This window comes from Crocodylus siamensis, chromosome 3, assembly GCF_052110815.1.
Source record: "Crocodylus siamensis isolate JL-2025a chromosome 3, ASM5211081v1, whole genome shotgun sequence".
NCBI lineage: Eukaryota > Metazoa > Chordata > Crocodylia > Crocodylidae > Crocodylus > Crocodylus siamensis.
The window spans coordinates 91,773,261-91,792,267 of record NC_143397.1 but is presented as its reverse complement, the minus strand read 5'-3'; the positions used below and the strand labels follow the sequence as shown (position 1 = coordinate 91,792,267).

The window sequence follows — 19,007 nt, the reverse complement described above, 5'->3', positions numbered from 1 at the left end:
TGCAGAGAGTGTTTGGAGGGAACTCTCTCTGTGAACAGGAACAGGATTTGAGAGATTGAAACAGGGTGTCTTACTGAAACATTGACAGATCAGCAGGGATCCGGGTTTTCCATTTCACAAGGAAAAATGGAGAAAATCATGGATATTTCCCTTTGCCAGAGGAAACCGTGGATTTCTCATTTTCCTGGAGAAACCCATGGATTTTGCCGTTTTACAAAGAGCTCTCTGCAGGCTGGCAGAGTTCTAGCTTGGTTGAAATCAAAATTCAGGATGTAAGTTAAGGAGTGGGTTAAGTCCTGCCTTGACTCCCCATTGGCATTTGAGATTGCACTTGGCATATGATGGCAGCACCTGCACAGGTCAGGCTGTACCTTATGTATTATAACTATACCTGATGGGTGGGGGTCCATATTGATATACAGTATTATTACATAGTAATAAAACGGTGATTTTGAACTGGTGAGTTGTTTTTAACTTTACCCGTCTCCACCAAATTAGTTTTTCTATGACTAAAATTAATTTTGGCTGTATTAGCTACAGGGCCTACGCTACGCTCAAAAAATGGTGAATGAGAGGGAATGAAAAATTGATGCTGAATGTCGAGTTTTCAAAGATAGCTGGACCACTGATTTTTTGTTATTGAACAAAACGGGAACATCCTGTGTCTGATTTGCCAAGAGAAAGTAGCTGTCTGCAAGGAGTACAATGTGAAGCGACATTATTCTACAAAAACATGCAAAGAAATTTGACAGCCTGGTGGGTCACATTAGAACTGATCAGGTGAACTCTCTAAAACAGAGCATGAATGGACAACAGTCTTTTTTCAAAGCTGCAAGGCAGAATTCTGAGGCAGCAACCAAGATCAGTTTCTTGATATCTGAGGAAATAGCTAAGAGAGGGAAACCATTGTCTGATGGAGAATTCGTGAAAGATTGCTTGGGCATATTTACATCTGAGGTATTCCCTAATAAACAGTCAATGGTGGAGAATATCAGCGTTTCACATCAGACAGTTGCTAGAAGGGTAGACGACATGGCATCCAACATTGAAGATTCACTGATGAAAAGACTCAGTGCCTGTCAGTTTTACAGCTTTGGGATTGATGACAAACACACAGCACAGATGTTAATGATACAGCTCAACTGCCAATCTTTGTATGAGGAGTAACTAAACAATTCCATGTTGTTGAGGAACTGCTCGACTTATGTCCAATGAAAGGGAAAACGACAGGACAGGACAGGACATTTTCAATGAAGAAAAATGTGTCTTGTTGAAATTCAGTCTTCCAGAGGACAAACTCTGTGGTCTAACAACTGATGGAGCCCCTGCGATGATAGGCAAGCACAATGGATTTGTCAGTTTACTGGTCAAGTCAGTGCCTCAGGATGTCATCACACATCACTGCATAATTCACCAGGAACAACTGTGTGCAAAGGCCCTGGAGATGAAACATGTGATGGAAAAGGTTGTTTCTACAGTCAATTTCATAAGGTCAAAGGGGCTTAATCATTGACAGTTCCAAGCATTTCTTGCTGAGACAGGATCAGACCATGATGACGTTATTTACTTCTGCCAAGTTCGTTGGCTCACAAGGGCAGCCACACTAGCCAGATTCTGGTCACTGCTTGACGAAATTAAAACCTTCAAGACGAACAAAGGAAAAGATGTTACCTTCATGGACAATGATGCATGGCATTCCTAGTTGACATCACCAAGTATCTTGCAGATTTGAATATAAGACTACAAGGGAAGGATCAATTTGTCAACAGACTGTATGAATACATCCAATCCTTCATTCATAAGCTGGAATTGAATCAGATACAGTTGAATAAAAAGAACATCATCCATTTCACAGTACTTTTAACAAGACATGCTGAGACTGTGAACCATGACAAGTATTCTGCACTGATCAGCCGTCTACTGGATGAATTCAAACAAATTTGCAGATTTCAGGGAACACAGTGATGAGTTGAAGCTGTTTCCAGATCCATTTGAAACAGATGCCACCGATGCTCCTGACACGTTCCAAAAGGAACTAATTGACATCCAAAATAATGGTGCCTTGAAGACAGCTTTTGCAGAACATGACCTATTATATTATAGTCAATATGTTACATGGCACTCCTTCCAAAATCTATTAAATCATGCACTTCGGTTCATTGCACTGTTTGGCAGAACGTATTGATGTGAACAGCTTTTCTCAAGAATGAAGAACATAAAAACAAAATCAAGATCACTTTTGACGGACAGATATTTATCTGGAATACTCCGCATTGCCATATCAAGTGTGCCAGATATTGATAACTTGTGCAAGCAAAAACAATGCCAGGTATGACACTAAAGAAATCAGTGTTCATAGTAGTTTTCAGAAAGTTAATAAGAGTAGAATTGTACATATTGTTTTTATACTGTGCAGCAGATGTTTTACTAACAAGTTATTAATTCAATAAAAGTAAATTTTCTTGAAGATTATTCTCAAAAATGCCCATATTTTGTTGCTTTGATTAGTTCCCACTCTGGCTGATATCTTTTCCACATTTGATCTGTCAACTTGCATTATGCTTCTTTCATTCATTGAGAAGTGAGTAGAAGCAAAAGTGTTTATTTTAGTTAAGTGTTTGGTATTATTTCATTCTTCCTTTTATATTGTTTTTATTTTGGATTTTAAACCACATTTCCAGACCCATTTCATGGTCACTTCCTGCAACTTCATTGGTGTCAAAGGTCACGTGACATCACTTCCTGCTGTGATACCACTTCCTGTGAGGTTTTTGAATGTCTCACCGGCCCAGTGGGTGATAAAAAGTTCGTGATCCGGACCCACTTTCAAAAAGGTTGAACACCCCTGATCTAAAGGATAGGGCCTGCTAGTAAGAAGGAATTCTGCAGTGTATTTGAATGATGAGAAAGTGTCCCAGTGGGAGCTTAAAACCTCAGGTAAGAGAGCAGAAAAATAGCAAATGGTGAGGAAACAGTTTGCAGGCAGGAAACAAACTAGGAACAGAACAAGCTTGCTGTCAAGGAGGAGTCAGGCTGCTGTGCTGGGGTCAGAGCCCAACGGCTCCTTTCTCAATACCTGTAGCAAGGCAGAAGGGTTTTGGTTTGTTCATTTGTTTGCTGCTCAAAGACTATGCTTTTATTTGGGAGGACTGGCTGAGTTGCTCCTCAGGGAGAAAAACCTGCCTATAGAACTTACTAGGCTAAGCAACGAGCTTCTCATCACTGGGAGATGTAGCTTTTAAGCTGCATGTTAGGGATGAGACCCTGGTGATCCCAGGCTCCATATCACCAAGCCTGAAGAAATATGGAGAAAATCTTATCTGGAGGAGAAAGAAGAGAGTAATGAATCAGATATTTTGTACAAGACTAACTCGTATATCCTGTTCTTTAGTTAAGAAACAGAGTTCTTATTAGCTGTAGATCCCATCTCTGTTATGGAGCAAGACATGGAGGAAGGAGATAAATATGGTATACCAGCTGTCATGGAAATGACTAAACACCATTGGAGTTTATATATTAAAATATTTTTTTTTAATTTTTCCCCTAATTTTAAAATCTGGCATGGTTATGAAGTGATGGTCCTTGAGCAGCTATGAAGGAACTGTGGGTTCAGCTGGGGTCTGTACCACAGGGGGTTCTCCCCACCCCTGCTGGCAGGGCTGGCTGTGACTCTGCTTCTGACCTGCAGTGGGGAAGGGGAGAGGAGGTGTTCTGTCCCAGTCTCTCTCCCTCCCCTCACTGGGGTCTGTCCAGGTGGAAGGAACCCTGTGCTGCAAGGGGAGGTTCCTCCTGTGCTGTCTTGCCTCCCCGCACCCCCAGGCTAGGGTATTCCCAGATGAGGGGAGCCCCTGCCACAAGGAGTTTCTCTGACTCCACCCAGCTAAACTGGCTGCATAGTCCTGCCCTGAAAATTTGCCTCTGACTCACTGTGGGGAGGGGGGAATGAAACCCCCCCATCCACATCTCAGCCCCACCAGCCTGAGCTGGGGTCTTCCCAGCTGGTGGGGATCTTGAACCATGGGAGGGTTTCCCCTATCCCTGCTTGGCTGGGCTGGTTCCATAGAAAGAAGGACTGAACCCTGTTGCTTGCCACAAGTCCCCTGGGCTGCCTGGCATGTTGTGCTAACTGCTGCTGGTGCCAGGCTCTAGTGGGATGCACTGGGTGGCCCAGGGGGCTTCTGCCAACCTGTAGGGATGGGAGTGCTCCACAGAGGAAAGGATCAGAACCCACTGCTCAGTGCAGGCCTCCCGGGCTGTCTGGTGCATCCTGCCCTTAGGTGCCCTCAGTAATATCTGGCATGCTGGGAGGCATGCAAGAGTGCCCCCGCACATGCCCTCTGGCCTCAGCCAGTACAGGCATCTACCTGTCTTCCCCAACTGAAGACTGAATGTGAGTTCTGTTCATTAATGGTCCAATCTATGCAGCTTAGAGAAACCTGTGAAGATTGAATCGATTCCCCCATGAGATTTTTGACTGTCTGCACTTAGCCAAAAGGTAGTTTGGCTGAATCTCTCTGGATAAAGGAAAGAAGAAAAGAACATGTGGTGTCTACTGTCAACTATCTACTATCTTTTCTGAGCAATTATCAATAGTATCTAAAGGATAGGGCCTGCTAGTAAGAGGGAATTCTAAGAACATAAATATCTGTTGGAAAACACAATACAACAGGACATAGACAATTTATTAAACTCTTGGAATACATTGAGGACACTTTTTTCATTGCAGAAAATCAGAGAAGATATTACAAGAGTCGAAATTGTACAGTTGGTTGGCTAACAGAGAAGGATTGATTGGAAATCTAAAGGTGGGAAGTAATTTGGATGACAGTGATCATGAAATAGCAGTTTTCACTTTATAAGAAAAATAAAGTGAGAGTAGCAGAATAAGGACAATGGACTTCAGAAAAATCAGATTTCAATAAATACCAGAAAGTGGTAGGGAGAGTCTGGTAGCAAGAAAACTTTAGGAGAGCTGGCAGTTACTGAAAGAGACTACATTAAATGCATAATATGCAGCTAGAAAGCTTAGTAAGATGATCATTATCTTGCTGCATCAGGAATTTTTCAATTACAATGAAAATAAAATAAAAAATCTGCAAAAAGAAGGGTTTTTTTGTTGGTGATATATTTTATTGAACCAACTGCATGGTTGGGACAGATTTAGACAGATTTTTGGTTACAAGTGCAGTTGGTCCAATAAACGATATCACCATCAAAAATCCTTTTCTCCCACCTATTTCCTGGACCATCATGGCTACATCTCTCCAACACTACCAAAAATAATCATACAGAAGGTAGAAACAAGGGCACATAATTAAGGACGAATATATAGGAATACCGCAAGCATTTAAGGATAAAATCAGAAAGACAAAGATGCCAAATGGGTTTCAATTAGTAAGAGACACAGAAGCACTAAGAAAGAGGTTCTACAAATATACAGACATAAGACAAAGACAAAGGAAAACATAAGACCACTACTAATTCCTAAAGGAGACAAAATAATGAATGATGCAGAGACGGTCAAGTAGTCAATGACTTCATTACTACAGTCTTGATAAAAAAAAAGATAAATTGTATCAAGACACTTAGCGACATTCATTTTAAGAGAGAGATACAGATGATGAGCAAGATTTATGTAAAATTCACTGAAGAATGTTTAGATAAGATAGAATTATTCTAATATTATAAAAGCCTTAATCTGTCAGTCTGTCTGTTTGTCCGTAATGCTTTATTCATGTTCTGATTGGCTGACAAACAGGGGAGCTGGTGGCTATGATGGTGCCCTGCTCCCTGGAGGCAGGGGCAATGGAGCGAATAGAACAGTGGGGGGTGGGGAGGGGCAGGGCAAGGCCAGGAGTGCTGGAAAAAACTGAAAAAGAAAAATTAAAAACTGAAATATTTCAGCTGAGCATTCAAAATATTCATTCTGGAAATGCCCCTGAAAGGCCTCCTTATCAGATCCTTTCAAGGGTACTCTGAGGTGTGAGAAGATAATCAGATAACTGAAAGTTCAGGTTTGTCACTGCCTAGCTGATTCCCTACCCCACTGCCCAAAGAAGTAAGCAATGTAATATATATATATATATATATATATATATATATTTTATGAAACTGGATGCCATTCAGTTCACAAGAGTTCTGGTGGGATGCCTTGAGTCCAAAAAAGGTTGAGAACCACTGCATTAGGCTCTCCAGACAAACTTCATCTCCCATGAGGTATTGCATCTCCTTGCCAAAGAGAAGACAAAGTGAAGTTTGACCAGGGAGCTTCTTCTATGGAGGCAAGAATTTCCAATGAATCATTGCAGCAACATTTCTGAATCAAAACATTTAGTTTTTAGTCAAAATATTTTGATTTAAACATTTTATGTTGTCAGCAGAGTAAAAAAATTCTTGTACATCCCCTATTCTGATCTAATTTAGCAATCACTTAGGCTAGTTACAGAACACATGGTTGCCCTTGGGGTGAGGAAGAGGACAAATCTTAGACCAGGTGCCACCATTTTTAAACCAGTCTGCATGTGATGAACTTCTGTTGTCACAGGTATAGACCAGTTTCCGATCACTTATACTGGTAAATGTATTGTGTCTGTACCTGGCCTTAGCCTTTTCTAGGTTCAATATGAGCCTAGTTTTCAGCCAGGCTCCTTTATTATTGGCCTACCTTGGAGACAAAGGTAACTGTACTGAATGGAAAAAGGGTAGGCAGAGATCTAGGAGGCTGATGAGGTGAAGTTCATAGGCTTGTCTGTGAAAAATGTTTTGTAAACTCAAACAAGCACCAAAACTTGCTAACCTCATCAGAAGAAGAAAACTCCTACAGCACAAAACACACCAAATGGATTCAGACCATGCCATGACAAGAAATGCAAAGCCTGCCAACATGTCTCCAGTACTCCACAATTACTACACCCTAAAACAGAACCATCCCCATTCCTGGATCTTACAGCTGCACCTCCAGAAACATTGTTTATCTCATCCAGTGCACCAAATGCCCTGATGGAAAATGGGTAGGAGAGACCAAACAACAACTGCGCCAGAATGAATGCACACTGGACATCTATTAAAGACAACAACACCCAATTACCAGTGGGGGCACATTTCTTACAAGAAAACCACTCTCTCCAATCTCTTAGTCCTGATCCTCAAAAGGAATTTATAAAACACTTTTCACAGATGAGCCTATGAACTTCACTTCATCAACCGCCTCGATACAAAAACTCACGGACTCAATACAGACATTGGAATTCTGACACACTGTAACCTGCTAGACATCTGCAGCCCATGCCTTGCAGATGGCATCCTTCACCTCCACCTTTGGCTCCCTTTAGGACTTGGCCCCACCTTCAGGCCAGTTGGAATCATGAGCGTCTTGTTCTGGGCATTCCTAGCGGTGGGCCCCTGGCCTTTGATCCCCACTTTGGGTCCTGGCCCCAGCACAGAAAAGTTGAGGGTACCTTAGGTCAGATCTGAGCCACCTTCCTGTTCTCACCCTCACAACTCCACTGCAACCAGTAAGGCTCAGGGCTCTCAAAGATCTTACAGGTCTGGGCTTTCCCCAGCCAGAACTGTGTGCATGTGTATGGTGGCTGGAGGTTATAAGGCGCCTCCTACCTGCTTTTCACCAGGGAGGTTCATAGTCCTGGCATTTCCTGGGGCTGCCATGCAGCTGGCAGTCGCACCACACCTCCATACCCTGGCAGGGTGTTGTTTTAGACCATGGCCAAGACCTGGGGCCACCTCCTTCCTCATAGCCCCAGCCCATACCTCCAAGTTTGTCCAGGCATAAGAGCTCAGCAGAGACATGTTCTTCGCTTGCTCACTGGTGAAAAACTAAACTGCCACCTCTAGCTCTGAGCGTGGGGCATTAAATGGTTGTGAAAGCAACTAAAGAAAGGAAATAGATGCAGAGTGAGGAGGGTGGCACTCACTCCATCTGCATGTGGAGCTTGGGGAACCCCAGCAGTGGGAGGCTAACCTTCAGGAACACCAGCTGCTCCACCAAACCAGAATCCAAGGAGGTACAGTGGGGTGTCACATCCCCAGCAATGCTGAACACCCTCTCACTCAGAACACTGGTCAGTGGACAGGAAAGGTGCTCCAAGGCAACTGACCAGATCCTGCCACATCTGGCTGCAGGTTGACCAATAGGCCAAGGGGTTGCATATTGCAGCAGCTCCATGTCCTCGGTGAGATAGGTAGCCACCGAGGCTTCCATGCTACCTGCCAGATGGTGGGGTCTGGTGCCTTTGAACCCCAACATTAAAGCCATGCCCATGGCCCACAGTGGCAGCAGCTGGTGCTTGGAGTGCTGGCATGGGAGAGTGGATCCCCCTCTTCTACATCTTCCCAGATCTGCCCTTCTGGCCTCCCTGACTCTGTTCACCAGTATCTCCATTCAGTGATTGAGGGTTTTGCTGCTGGAGATGCTCCCCTTCACTCTTGGGTCATACGTGCATGCCAGCATGTGGACCATATTGGACTGCAACAGATCCAGCCATTTTTGATGCCCTCTTTCCACCACTTCACCAGTGCCTGCACCTCTAGTGAAAGTAGCTTGCCCCAGCCAGGAACACTGATCCCCTGGAACTTCTCCATTTGATTCTCAAGCTCCTTCACTATCGGAATCACCTGGCTAAGGAGGGCATTGCCAGTGCTGAGGCTCTCGGTGGCCTCAAGCAATGGCTTGAGGACCACCAAGATCTGGGAGATGGTATCCCACTCAGCTCTGTTAAGGAGGCCACTAATCCCAATCTCCCCGAGCATGGCCATCTCACAGATTGCCTTCTGTTGCTTGACCAGCCTTTTGAGCATCAGGTATGTGGAGCTCCACCGAGTCTCCACATCCTGCTTGATTTTATGCTCCGCTATGCCTGTTTGTCCCTCAGCATCTTGCCCCGCTTAACGCTCCAGTGGAAGTAGCCCACCACCTTCCTGCATTTTGAAATTTGCTGGCTGGTAGTAGTAGTAACAGCACCATCACCATGAGCCCTGTCCCCCTCCAAGATGTCCCTATGAGGTGGAACTTGTGTGCCACACAGCAGATGCCAACAAAGTTGGCATTGTGCACCACCTTCACTATAGTTGTCCTGTTGTCGGTGACCATGAACCCACAGGTGAGCTTGGTCTCCCCAAAGAGCCACCTCTGCACCATGTGGTTCATGGCCACCATGATCTGCCTTGCTGTGTGGGATTTATCCATCACCTCTGCCTGAAGGAGAACCCACTGATGCCCTGACTGATTGCACCAGTGCCCTGTGAGGGAGAGGTAGGCATGATCTCCACCCTGGCTGCTCCAGATGTCTGAGGTGAAGTGCAAGGCTACCTGCGGCACTGCCTTCTGCAGCTCCTCCCTCAAGTACTCCTTGCATATCTCATACAGGGAGGGCACCTGTCCTGCTAAAGGCGGTGCATGTGAGCACTTGAGATGATGGAACACCATGAGCCTCCTGAGCCTTGGATGCTCAAAGAAGAAGAGCTGGCCATCTAGAGCAAGCATCTCCCCAATGCTCTGGGTGACCTTACCTCACCTTGGGAATGCACCCCCTTTTGTCCCCACCTTTCCCCCACTGGTCCAAGGTGGCCTGCCTCTGCTTCTTGGGGAAGGAGGCTTAGGAGCAAGAGGGGGACTTCTTTTTGGGCATGCTCCCACTGGTGCCAAGCTGAGGAGGAACAAGGGTAAGGGGGTGCTGCCTCCTGAGATGCAGCAGCATCGCTGAGGTGGTGAAATATTTTTTCATCTTTGCCCTGGCTGATCTGCTTTTGGCATTGCTGGCAAGTAGCATACCTGGGATCATCTGCCACCTCAAAATGATCCCACACTACACTATCCACCGGCTTCTGGGTTGCAGGTGAGGATCCTGCCTTATCCCCTCACCAGGGAGAGGCACAACAGTAGGAGCTGAGCCACCTGCCCCCACAACTTCCTCTGAGGTGCCTTTTGGAGAAGAAGACCTGCCTCTAGGGGAACTCTGAGGGATGTGGAACACAAACTCCTTCCCCAGAATTTCCTTGGCTATGGCACTCAGCTCCCCTGCTTCCAGATCCAGCTCCTCCTCTGGCACTGGAACACTCACACTGGCAACTGAAATTGGAGCAGAGAATGTCATGCTGCTGCTGGTTGTGGTTACTGGTGTTACTGGTGGTGCTGCAGGTACAAACGCAGCTTCCATCTCCTTGTCCCCACTAGCAGCAAAAGACTCCTCGCTGCCAGGAAAGAGGGCGCATCTATCTTGGGGGGGAGGGGAGACTTGTAGCGCTCCCTCAGCCCCCTCTCCCTCCCCTGCCAGAAGACCTGGCACCTGGCTTTCCAGCATGCTTCATGATGTATGGTGTGCTGCAAAATGTGTGCGTGTCCATGTGTAATATATGTTGTGCTTTCCTATACAGTGATGACACACTGCCAGGGAAAATACATATTTCTTTCTGTGGGGGGAAAAAAAGACAGGCTAACAAGAATAAATAAGAGAATATGGGGGGAACAATAAGCTGAAATGAATGGATAAAAATATGGATTGTAGGCAAGGGTAAATAGGAAAGGATTGTACAGAACTTGGTGGCAAGAGACTACCTACTACCAAGCCAGAACCCTTCAGATGCTGCTGCTGCAGACAGACAGCTCACAAAAGGCATACAGATGAGTTCACACACAGCCTTATATATGTTGTTTCTATGTCCCTGCCCCAGAGCACTGTGATTGGAAGGGAACTCAGAGAAAGAGAGATCAGTCACTGGCCAGCTACAGATGTCAATATCAAAGCAGTCTCCCCTCTGTACCCCCTCTTCTGAGTTTCTGTTTCCTGAGTGTCTGCCTTCCAAACCTCTGAATCTTTTCCAAAACAATTCAGAGGGTTTGATTCAATTCAGAGCTTTTAATGGGTCTCTCAATTCAATTTGGATTTGGCAATTTGGCCGCTGAATCTCTTCCAAATTGAATTGGCTACCAAAGCTTTGTACAGCCCTAATAATCAGGTACTTGGGCAGCAGACTCTTATTCCACGTACAGTTAGGCTCCAATTCAGGAAAACATCAAAATTAACTGCAAAAGGACTTAAGCATGTAGAGAAAGTTAAGCCAATGTTTAAATACTTTCCTGAATCAAGACTATAAATACCATCAGCCTGATTTAAAGATATCTGAAGTCAAGAAAAAGACTATCAATGATTTCCTTGCACATTGAATCAGGCCCCAAATATGAAAAAAATCAGAGGCCTGTTTAAAGAATCAGGTTAGCATCTTGCTGTTGAATAATTCAGAAGACCAAGGTCAACCAATAGTTCTCAGGTTTTGTGCTTAGACTGTCCACAAATGATATTTAATTAAATGTGTTATGTCAAAACCATGGTACAGAAATATGTATGGTATATATTATATATTTGTATGTAGTTACTAGTACATAAAGTTGTCTTACTCTCGCAAAAATATTGTCTGTTGTATAGATTTACTGGAAAAAACAAACTTGCAAATGCAAATGACAAAAATGTAATAAAATCATGACAACTGATCACACTGTCAGTGAAATCATGCAAAGAAATACATAATATCCAAAAAGAAGAATGAGGAAAAAGCAAGCACACAAAAGCAGACCAAAAAAAACAACCGACTTAAAAAGTGAATACAAACAATTCTAAAATATTTCTTACCTTCTTCAGTCATTGTGTCATAATATTTTAGTTTTCCATATGATCCAAGCTCTATAACATCACAGTAAAAGACAAAGATAAGGAAGCAGTAGACATTAAAAAACATCTACATGTTTTCACGTGTACTAATAAACTTCACAGTGATTATGTAAAATTCCTGCAGAAGTACAGGCAAACATAGATTGTCGAAATGGTGGACAGTGGTTTTTTCCTGAAATTTCCTAAATCAGTTGCTTCAGTTAAGTCTACATGCAATATGGGGGGGCTGGGGAGAGGGAGAAGAGGGAATACTGCAATCTAGGATAAAACTTTAACTTGTGACTAGTGACTTCTGGTGCAAAAGGGGTTGGGGTGGTGCAGGCATTAAGGTGCATGGTTGACAACCTAGAGATCAAGAAGTTTGAGGCCGTAGCAGAAGCGCTTATGGCTTGGCTCTGTCATATTTCAACAAATCTGCAAATTCTGCTAAATACCTTGTCATACAAGGACATGAAGACAGAAAAGAACTGATTTTGGGTGTTTCAATTTATGGGGCACAAATTTAAAACATCTGAAAGAGGCTGATCAGCAAAGTGGTAAGAAGCTGCCTTTTAAGAGTCAAACTCTTTTTAAGTGCCTGAAGCTTGTCATTCAAAAATTAAAGCACCCCAAATGATAAGGTGCTTTTGGCAAGTCTGTTAAAATGGTTTAGATGTTGGACTGCTCCTAGAAGTAAATGTTCTTGCAATCTGATGCTGAGTTGGATATACAAGCTTGGCCTCAGATTTATTATTTGAAAAATTGAGAGAAATATTTACTTACAATATGGGATGCTGAGAGGCATAATTAAATTATGTTTTTAGAATACTGTATGGATTCACAGTATTTTATTTTCTGCCCAGAACAGAAGCATGGAGATGCTGTAAAACGGCTGCTGCTTCTTTTCTTTCTGTTCCTTCCAGCAGCCATATAGAGGGTGCGGTGGAGTCCATCCAGGCAGATCTGAGGGGATGCAGTGGTGTGGTTGTATCCTACTTTGATTCCTGCTCTCCCCAGAGTTTAAAACCAAATGCCCAGCTGTGGCATTTGACTTCTTAGGTCATTATAATGTACGTGGATTCCTGCTAATCTCTCTCTACTCTACAGGAGTTAATGACCCACTCTTTTTCATAATTTGATGTTCCATTAATCAATCTATCATTTATTTGGCAATTTGGCTGTCTGTTAACTATTTCTGCTCTTTCTTCTCCTGTTGCACAGCCCTGCAGACTGTTTTTAGTTATTTTCAAAATCCTAGATCTACCCATGCCTTCAGCAGAAGCAATGGCTTCAGCCTTCTCTTAGTGGCCAAGAACTGAAAATTTAGCTGTGAAAAACTGTAGGTTTTACCTGTGCAGGAAATACATAGAACATTAGATTGTCTCTGCTCTATAAACTCTGGAAAAATCTTGTTTTGGGAAGGCAGAATGAAGAAAAAAGGGTGCATATCTTATCAGGGAATATGTGCTATGTGCTAAAATATGATTATCATGATCCTTCAGTAGCAAGGAAAGGAGTGAAGTCAGAACCATCCCGTTCCGAGGCCGGTAGTAATTTCCCTAGATGACAGCATCTCTTCTTTCTTCAAAATTATTTTTCAAAGTTCATTTTTATTATGAAATTGGATTCTCCTGCTAATTTTATATGATATACTACGAATAATTTCCAGTTTTCTAAAATGTCTTTCAGAAATTAATATAGTGAGGGTTTCAGAATCATGCAAAGTATCCCAGAAAAAAATTTATGTTCTAACTAATTTCTGATTCTCTATCTAACACTTTAATAACTATGCTTTTGAGAACCAAAGATTTATCAGTGGCATAACATTTTGACTATTTAGCCATCTGATAATACAGTTTTACTATACATTATCCTTTCTTCATATTCAGGACAGAGCTTAAGAAATTAATTATAAAAATAATAGTCTATTATTTTGTTTTTAGTCTATTGTTTGGAGAGGATGTACCTCATGTTCTCTTCAAACAGTTGTTTTCACCTGAGCAAATTACAATAGAAATCTTGCTTTTAGTTTTCAATGCCAAAACATTGGGACACTGTACAAATCTGTTTTTTATAAAAAATTTTGTTTAGACTCCACTGCATACACCTGAATCTGTCGGATGAATATTTTTATGTCATATGTATAATGTGGATACTATTTATATGACACATTTTCATTGTCATTATGATTTTAAAGGTGTTATACAAATGACTACAGAAAACTGTTGGATGAATAATCTATATATTAACAATAATTGATCACAAATATAGATATGTATTTATAAATGTTTGAACAATGTAATTTCTCTTTGTTTTTGCCCATACACATAAGCACACGTGTATGTTTACAGGCATAAAGGTATATGAAATCTCAATTAGAGCAAAGACTGCAATCTCTTAAAGAAAGGATTTTATATAGTTTTGCAAACAATTGTTTATGACTGCAGTATAGTTTTAGTTATTGTATTATACTAAATAAATGCTCTTGTCCTTGTATCTTGATTTTACCCTAAAAATAAAAGGTGGTAGTTTAGGACCTGAATCCTTACCCATGCAGAACTCCCAGAAACTTCAGTGTGGATTTTTTTCAGTCAAGGAGCTCAGGGCTGAGCACATATTTTATTAGAACCCTGATTAGCTTAGCTACAGGATCCAAGTTAACTATTAATAGCTCTTCCTCTTTTAACAATATTATTTTTAACTTTGTTTCAATTTGCTTCTGATCAGACAATCTACAGGCTAGGGAGAGAAGCTGGTGAAGCGTAAAGAGAGATAGTAAAGACAGAGGAAACCAAAGGGGCAGGGCTGGACAAGGGGAGAGGGGGTGCACAGCCAGACACTGGGCTCTGTCCCTGCTGGCCCCCAGAGCAGTGGGGGCAAGGGTGAGGGTGAGTAAGCCTGGCCCCAGGCCTCTGTCCCTGCCCAGCCCCCCCCCCCCCGGCAGGCAGCGGAGATGGAGCAGATGGAGGGGGGGCACCAGCCCTGTCCCCCCTGCAGGCCACACACTCCCACCCCTGCAGGTACCAGTGACAGAATGAATGGGGGGGCGGCGCCAGGGGACAGAGAGGGGGGTGGCCCGGCCCGGCTCTGAAACGGCATGGGGGATGGTTCTGGCCACCAAAGGTGGGGGTGGGGGGCCAGATGCAGGCCTCTGTTCCCAGCCACCCTTCCCTCCCTCTGCCTGTAATTCTTGAGCAATTGGCTACTGGGAAGATAAGGATGACAGTGCTAGATATCCAGGAGACAGAAAACAAAGTGATGATAGATGAACATGGCAGGAAAATATGGTGGAGATCAGGGTTAATTCCATTATTGTCCAAGTCTGTCATTTCAGTTGAAATAGCAACAAACAGGAAGAAAAAAAAGAAAAGATTCAGACTTAAACAGAAAGAAGACAAAACAAGTGTCATGGAGCGCGGTCCTAGGGGTGGCCGTGATCTCCCCTAGCACCCCCTTACCGTGCCAAGTTCGCTTCAAAGCATCCTCGAATCTTGCCTGCTACATCTTGATCTTACGTATATTAAGGGGAGGCTGCCACTTGTCTTCTTGGTCACGGTTCTCCTGCTACCTCGAGTCTTGTTTCTATAATGGAGTTCTGAACACCCCAGCCTTATGGGCTATGTGTGGCTCCAACTGCCCCTTTACCACACCCCAAGCCTCACAGATGTACTGGACGTTGTTTAGTCTAAGCTGCAGCCCTTGCCTCTCTCTCTGTGCCCCCATAGGCGCTCGGGCCCTCCACAGCCTTCTCTCTCACTGCACCCCCACAGGTGCTCATCAGTCACTGCCCCCTTTGGCCGGGGCTTCTCTTGCTGCCCCCTTTGGCCAGGGCTCGGGCTTTCCGCAGCCTTGGGGACTCAGGTGGCCATAGCCATGCCTGGCCCCAACTCTCCTCACTGGGGTCTCGAACCCCCCCACAGGGCAGAGGTGGCCTCGGCCTTACCTAGCCTCCACCTCTCCATACCCCCTTCTCTGGGGATGGGGTCAATGCCCCCCAAAATGCTGTGCCCTCTCTGGCGCCGGGGCCCCCATGCCACTGTGGGTCCCCTACGAGGCCTCCTCCAACCCCTAATAGCCTCACCCAAACCACCAACAGTAAACAGAACACTCAAGCCCCTTGGCTATAACAACGCTCGAACCACTCCAGGGCTTCTCCATCTCTCACCAGAATTGCATTGTTCAGTCATTTAGGCCTCTTCCTTTTCCTCACTCAGGCAGAGCTCTTACCCCCATGACTGCTGGCAGAGAACTGCTTGCCTGGCCTCAGCCTGGGAGTTATATAGGAGCCAGGCCCTGCCCCTTCTGGTCCACTGACTCCTACCAGTTACCCTGGCAACCCACAGCTGGGCTCCCTACTTACTGCTTCACAAGTAGCAGGCATCTCAGTGCCCTGCTATACACCACCCCTCTTTATAGGAGCAAAGCACCAAAGTGTTCTGTGACAACAAGCACAAGAAGAATGCACATTGTTTACATTGGGAATTCTCCTAAAGTTTAACTTATTTTTTTAGGTGCACTATCAAGGCTAGCAATTTCAGACTAATAGAAATAAAGCACTTAAGCTCCTGAATCATTAGAAAAACTGTTGCCTGTAAAATTCTAATCTTGCTGCTGCAAATACATTCCCCAAAAGCTTTATACAACTGGCACAGAATTCCTGCAACTAATGAATTAAATGCTCTGCACCAGATACAGGCAAATGAACCTGCTCACATGAATTAACCCATTGACTTCAATGAGACAGCACCACTGAAAATCAGGACAGGCAAAGGTTCTGGCCTCTAAATAACAAAGACCTATTTAAATATTTGAAGATTAAAATCTAAGATGTAGAGAAATTATGGTCCAAATAGTATATCACTGATTTTCAAGATTGCCTCTTTAGACAAGGCTCACTGAAGATTAAGGTCAATGTTTTCACACTTGGCTGCCTAAATTAGACATCAAAGCCTTTATCTACAAATCTTGTTACATATTAATATTAACCTGATCTAAGTCTTCCAAAAAGTAGATTTACCCAGGACATATTTTCCTCCTATTGTGGAAAGGCTAGGCGGTTTGATTGTCACTAGTGGATTATATTAGCTTCTGTTGCAAAACTGCTTGAGTGAATCTGTTATGTGTGGTTCATTTTTAATATTCCCCTTATTATTATGAGGGTCATCTGGCTAGACTACACTAGGAACCAACACATACTCAAACTGGATTCAGTTCAATTTATTTTGTAGCCTAGTCAAAAAAATGCATCCCTCAAAACTGCTTGAATTCAGACAGAATTGCTAAATGCTAAAATACAGTGAAAAAAACCACTGTTACTATTATTTGTAATTTGCTTTGGATGGTAGTGGAAAGTCAATTTGATGAAAGATTTTGAAATGTGGAGGTTAGTTTTATTATGGTGTTGAAATCAGAAATATTTTTTTCAAACTTCTTTGCAATGTATTTTTAACTTATAGAATCTTGGCATTTTGAATGTTTTAAATTTAATTTTTGTTTTGGAGAAGGTTCACTTTTACAGGAAAACATTGCAGCTGCAAAATTCTGGCCTAGATGGAATGAGCAATTTCTAGAAATGTTGCAGGGAATCCTTTTTTCATAAAATCTCATCTCAGTCTATTTTGAGACTGCATAACTTCATGATCAAAGCACTGTGGAATGTTTATTTGATCACAGCTTAGATTTTTCAAGGCATGTCTGACGCTGGAGGTGCTATAAATATTTTAAAATTTATTTGGAATTCTACAAATGTTAAAAATGTTTGAAGTTTGATAAATTACAATTTTCAAACTGGTTCCACTTTCCAAAATCTGTATATTTTAACAAGTGAATATTTCTTATTACATATGAAACTTGTATGGAACAAGTCCTATCTTGCAGGTAGCTTCTTGTGGGTGGTAATTATTTGCTCTTATTCCTTGGGAGTTTGTACTCCTTTCTGTTGCACAGCATGGAGCAGAACTTTGGAAAAGTTATTGTTTGGCCATGAGGGAGAACCTCTCTACAAGTGTTTTCCTTCCTTTTGTCTTCTCTGCAAAATTGTTGAGTGGCCAATAGGTCACATAAATATAGACAGTGACAAGGAGTGGAGAAACAAGTTAGGAACAGATCATTTGAGCAATGTGTTCTCCCCTTTATGAGAACTGGAGTCCTCATTTAAAACTAGAAAAAGTCCTCACACAATTAGTTCATCCTGATCAAAACAGATTTATCTAGTTCAACAAATCACGCAATCCCAATTGGAAAGTATACAGTCTTTTACCATTCTCATGAAGTGAGGCGGGCATAGAAATGAGGTTTAACAGCTGTTCCTAAACTTTCACAGACTCTCTCAATTAATTTGTTTCCTTTTGCATGTTTTTACACAGGTTGAGACCAAAGGGTCCTTGATAATCAGGCAATCAGACAACTTGAAGGTTTTTAACCCACTATTTTATAGTATATTTCACGGCAGCATAATATTTAAAAAGACAGAAATAATCATATAATTGTTTAATACATATTACAATACTATATTTAAATAATATAAACAAGTCTAGAGAATTGAGACATTTCTGGAAAAAAAAGGGAAAAGGACCCTGTCCAGCCTTCAGACTTTACAAAAAACTTTCAGGCCTCCCTGGGTGGACACTACCATAGGGTATCACCAAACGGCATCCTTTGACCCCTGCTTAAATACTGCTGAAGAGCAATGCCAGAGTCTCTATTTTACATCTTGTTATGGTTCTTTGGAATTTGTGTTGGAATTGTTGGGACGGGTCATCAGTGCGTTTTGGGTGGGAGGGCAGTAACAGTCTGAGCCCCTCTGTAGAAAAGAGGTTGCGGACTTTGACCAGCTGTTAGGGGAGGGCGTAGTAGGGAGTGGGAAGAGGTTTCTTGCAACTGGATGTGCATGGTAGTTGGGAGGCTTGATTGGAATTGGCATGAGGGTTTGCTTTGAGGGGAGGGGGAATCAGGGAGGGAGGCAGTGATTGGGGGAGGCAGGGAAATAGAGTTCTCAGGTTCTGGGATGTTGCCTGGCAAAGCCTATCTAGGTTGTTTATTGTAAGCCATACTGAGCCTTTTGGATAGGGTTGGATATACATATAATACATTATTGGTTTATTTATTTTTCTTATTTGCTGTAAACCCCTCAGAAACAGAAATCTATATTCTTTGCATTATAAATGCACAGTTCAAAAGGAATAAGTATGCAAAGGTCAGCATCTCCTATACACGACAACCTTGAAAGAACCGCAACATCATGGATTTGCCAAGTAAACTTCCATATATGTATGGAAGTATGGTCTGGAGGTGGCAAAGGTTGAAAACACATTGCTGAACTGCAGCAGTATTTACAGGCCTCTGCTG

At 43.0% G+C, this 19,007-nt stretch overlaps 1 protein-coding gene across 3 annotated transcripts in view; it reads right to left on the bottom strand.

The window, feature by feature from the left end:
* SLC24A2 (solute carrier family 24 member 2) overlaps window positions 1-19,007 on the bottom strand; it is a 202,970-nt gene that overhangs the window by 67,593 nt on the left and 116,370 nt on the right. Inside the window, exon 5 of one of the 3 annotated variants that reach the window (XM_090038806.1) lies at window positions 11,643-11,693. The exons of the other annotated variants lie outside the window; for them this stretch is intronic. Within the exon in view, the coding sequence (XP_089894932.1) occupies window positions 11,643-11,693 (51 nt within the window). The remainder of the gene's footprint in view (window positions 1-11,642; window positions 11,694-19,007) is intronic. 3 annotated transcript variants of the gene reach the window in all.